The sequence below is a fragment of the Athene cunicularia genome, assembly GCF_003259725.1.
Source record: "Athene cunicularia isolate RWA chromosome 12 unlocalized genomic scaffold, athCun1 chr12_part1, whole genome shotgun sequence".
NCBI lineage: Eukaryota > Metazoa > Chordata > Aves > Strigiformes > Strigidae > Athene > Athene cunicularia.
Window position 1 is genome coordinate 7,981,153 of NW_020799116.1, and position 4,473 is coordinate 7,985,625.

General features: G+C 46.0%; 1 protein-coding gene across 1 annotated transcript in view; it reads right to left on the bottom strand.

Annotated features, from left to right (window-relative positions):
• Positions 1 to 2,961, bottom strand: part of LOC113484871 (FERM domain-containing protein 4B-like) — a 47,226-nt gene extending 44,265 nt beyond the window's left edge. Inside the window, exon 1 of the mRNA XM_026857554.1 lies at positions 2,905 to 2,961. Within this exon, the coding sequence (XP_026713355.1) occupies positions 2,905 to 2,961 (57 nt within the window). The remainder of the gene's footprint in view (positions 1 to 2,904) is intronic.
• Between the last annotated feature and the right edge of the window lie 1,512 nt (positions 2,962 to 4,473).

The window sequence follows — 4,473 nt, forward strand, 5'->3', positions numbered from 1 at the left end:
CCCCCACCCACCCCCCTTTCCTCTCCCTCGCGTGTTTTCTTTACAAATCTGTTCTTGCGTTTCACAGCACCCGGGTTTGCGTTCCTGCATCTGCCGGCGACCGCCGCGGCAGGGGCCTGATCCTGCGTGCTGCAAAACCCCACGAAAACCTGGCCACGAAGCAGGGAGGCAGGGCTGAACCAGAGGTATTTTTATGGCTTAAAGCACATCACCTCCTGAGGGCAGGGACCGCAGCTCGTTGGCGCGATGCGATAGCGGTACACACGCTCCTGATGCTAAACGCCCCTGATGCTAAACAAGTAGTATTTATCGCTAGGACAGCCTAACTAAGCTTCCTTTGCCCCACACAGTCCGGCTCTTACAGCCTCCAGTTCTTACTAGTACGTTGGAGGTGTAGTGCAATGTTCAGAAAAACTTCAGGGACCCCCATGCTGGCAATCTCCAGTGTCTTGACCCCATTCCAAAACCAGTCCTGTCCTGACAGCCCTACGCACTCTGTGACTTCAGAGCTGTGCAGCTCATAAATGCCAAAGCATCAAAACTAAACACACATCCTTTTTTTTTTTTTTTTTTTTTTTTCCTGCTTGCAAGCTTAAGGGCATTCTTTCAAAAGTAGTTTCTTACAAGGAAAAACCCCAGTCTTGGTTCTATACTGAGGCCAACAATAACACTGGAAGAGTAAAGCTGATGCACTTACAGCTGGACACTCACATTAAAGTTACCCCTTACACCTACTTCATTCTGCAAACAATGTATAAAGGACAAGACTACGCCCACGAACCAGCCCATCAATACAGAGGTTTTCTTATCAATCTTCTGCAAAGGAGGGTAGTAGACACAATGCCTGTCTCCTGCCACTGAGATCCCAACACGTCCTCTGTCCCCAGGATCTGACGGTTGAATGAAGGGACAAAGCAGACCCAAAGCTGACATAGTGCCAAAACCATGGTAGCAGGAAGATCTACAGAATTACACACAGATACAGGGAAATGACATCTCAAAAATATATAGGGCACATCTGGAGCCGAGCTAATTTACCACAGCTGCAGGTCTGGCCCACAGAGACGAAATTCAAAAGCAAGCAAACAAATAATTCAATTTTCAAGGAAAGGAAGGGGTTTTTTTGCCAGCTTTGTCAATAAAACATTCCAGCAGCAGTGCTCCCCCAGGCTGCTCCGCAACAGCAGACCAAGAGGAATTTCCCCTTCCCAACAGGTGTGGCAACAGCTATGCAGAAGTAGCCTCCAAAGCATTCCCAGACATATTTTATTAGAAGAGGAGGGGCACATCACAAGTAAGGAGGAAAAAAAGCTTCAAGTTCATCCTTCCTTCAGATCTCTTTCATGTTGATGTTTAAGAAAAAAGGCAAGGACTGCAGCCCAGAAACTCTTCATGTAGGTGCAATTTTAAGGCACTTTGTTACTTCCAGGTCTGTATCAGGTTAGTCTTTGTCATGCACATCTGAGCTGCCTTCTTTTAAGCTTAAATTGCTTCTGCTCAAATAGCCTCTGAGGCCAACTGGGATAGTGGGAGGATTACGGGACAACGGGTCATCCCAGCACCACGCTCCGCACCAGCAGGCAGGGAACTCAGACATGAGAAAAAACCATCGCAAGGAACCTCTGCTCAGCAGGAAAGACGGGCTCTGGTTCAGCAAAGCCGTCCTTGGACCACAAAATCAGGGAAAACAGGGCCAGAAGGGACTTTAAAAGCTCATCATCAAGACCATCTCCCTGCCCCAAGGCAGAATCAGCTACATGTGGCTCATCACCTTTTAAGCATATAAGAAACTCATCGAGATTTAACTATCCAAATGCAATTCTCACATCAAAGGCACTCTTCTCTTTGTTGCTGGCTCCAAGAAAAACTGCAGCACTGGGTGAGCTACTGCAGCAGCGAGTCTCTGCTGACCCATAGCAATAGCTGCTGCTGCTGGTGTTACAGGGGTGTTTGGGACTTAATAACCAAGCACCTCTTCACTTTTCATCTTCAAAGCACCTCACATCCATTAACTAATTAGCAATAGTAATTACGAGGCTGCTCTTCTGTGTTTATTTACTTGGTCCTAAATATGAGCCTTAAGAAGCTCTGGTCATTTTACAAGGCTGCAATGGCATTGCCACAAACGTTACAACTGATCCCACAAACCACTTCATTTAGGGTTTTAGGAGACCAATAAGGCCGAAGGGGGACTGCCTTCTTCAGGTGATGAAGTTTCCATCTTTACTTTCATGGTGGGGGTTTGGCTGTGCTGATGTCCTCAGTTCTGCACAGGTTTGCTTAGAAGATGTGTTAAGGAGTGAACAGGTAAGAACGTCCTTCCCTAACCTGACCTCTCCCAAACAAGAGACTGAAGGTGTCTTGAGCAGAGCAAAGGGGATAAGCAGGACACCCCAAGCACAGGGCTCCCACCACAGCTCTCCAGCTGTCCCAAACTTCAGAATAGAGTAGGCCAGCCCTAATTGTCACATATCACCATACAGTAACAGTGGCAGGAGACTGGGGCCACACTGAGAGAGGCTCTGCACCAAAAAAACACCCTTGAAGAGCAATCAGGAGGACCCCTACCCTTTAAAGGGGCCAAAAATTAAGGAAGAGAGATGCAGGGAGGCGAAGGGAATGCCCTGTGAGGTGACGCAGCAGCTAAGTAGCAGAACAGAAGATTTGAAGCAAGGCATCCCAAAGCCCAGATCAGCCTTTAGCTAGCTGACTAACTCTATACAAGTGACAGTCTCTTGGACAATTCTCCCTGAGCCTGGAATTATTTTCCATCATAATATTACATTATTTGCCATCTGGTTCCCCAATTGGCCATTGCTATAATGTAATCCAGCCCTGGGCTGTCAAGGAGTTTGGACAGCCCTCGGCTTGACACAAATCCATATAGCAGAACGTGTCACTCACACAGGAGTCCAGGACCACATCTCTTCCCACTTGGCAATATTTGGATATTACAACCATCTTTCTGTCCCCAAGGCTGGTGGATGGGAGTCTTTGTTTTAGCATCGCTTTAACAGCAAGGTTAAATTTCAGAAATAGATATGGAAAATGGCTGTAAGAAGATTCATTTGTAATGCCTGTAATTGCCAGGGTAATTTAAGCAGAGACCAGTAAGCAGGTGGGGGGCCCTGGGAGCCAGGGCAGTGAGTGCTTTCATGGCCACATGTTGAAGATGATGGAAGGCTTTCCTAGACTTATCCCAAGTGGGAACAAGGTCACTAGCTCAAGGTTAAGTAGATGGATGTAATTCAGATAATGGAATCTGAGTCTTCTACATGTTAGATGTAAATAAGTTTAAACAGACTAGCTAGTGCAGCTCCAGGGAGGGAATGGAACTGATATTTTTCAATTAGAGTTTGCACAGGGACCAATCATTTTAACCAGTGAGACAGACTCAGCTCCTTGCGTAGCCCTCCAAAAGGCCACTCTCTAAAACACTGCATTTGGTCCAGAGGATTCAGGTGGTGCCTTTTGTCATACTGATAAACCTCAGAATAATAAAAGGTTGTAGCAGATGTCCAACTCGGGTGGCAGTTACTGTAGAGCAGGAATAGGTCACTCTCAGCAGCTAGTAAAGACCAACTCCTGCCTTCAGTGCCCACGGGCAGAATTTAGCCCTGGATTCAGATGGTAGCTCACGTCTTTTGCTGCACACAGACTTATGAATGTGATAAAAATCACAAGCTCAGTCATGAATAGAGCAGCAAACCCTCATTAGACACAGCAACAACACTAGAATTTACTGTCGTAGAGATACAAGTCTGAAATCCTGATGAAAACACAGATCAAGAGTGAAGATAGTCAGATGAGCATTAACTGTGCTAAGCAAATCTTTAGACTGTAAACTCAGATTAAAGCAGATTAAAAAAAATAAGCAACACAGGAACTGTCATGTTTAACTCTTTAGAGCCAGAACAAGACATGAAAACTGAGACTGCCTTCAAAGCACATGTAACCTCCAGAGGTTAAAGGCTGACAAAAACATTTCACCTAAAGATTTGAAAATTGAGATACCAACACACCTCTTCCCTCAAACCAACCCCCTTAAAAATTTATATTAACCAAAGACACCCCCAAATACACACACTATGATTGAATAGCCTCAAGACAGCCACAGTATTGAATATAATTACCCAATGATTACTGAAATGTGATTAAAAAAACCTGAAGAAAGGGTGCAATTAGACAGAGGGAAAGAAAGGACCCAAACATCTGCAACAAGACATTCAAACCAAGGGAGGCAATTAGTTGGGTGTGGACCCAGAACAAGTGAACAAAATGATGCCGGCGCCCATGTCCTTGCCCAGCACCACTGTGACTTCCTATAAGGAATCGAGTATCCCCACAGCATGTCCTGACGACCAGAGGATTTGAAGGCACGTCCCTGCAGCACAGAAAGCTTTGCAGCTTTTCCACATTTAAGGCTTCTCTGGGAGCAGAGGCTGCACAAGGCAGCCTGAGCTCCTGGGATTG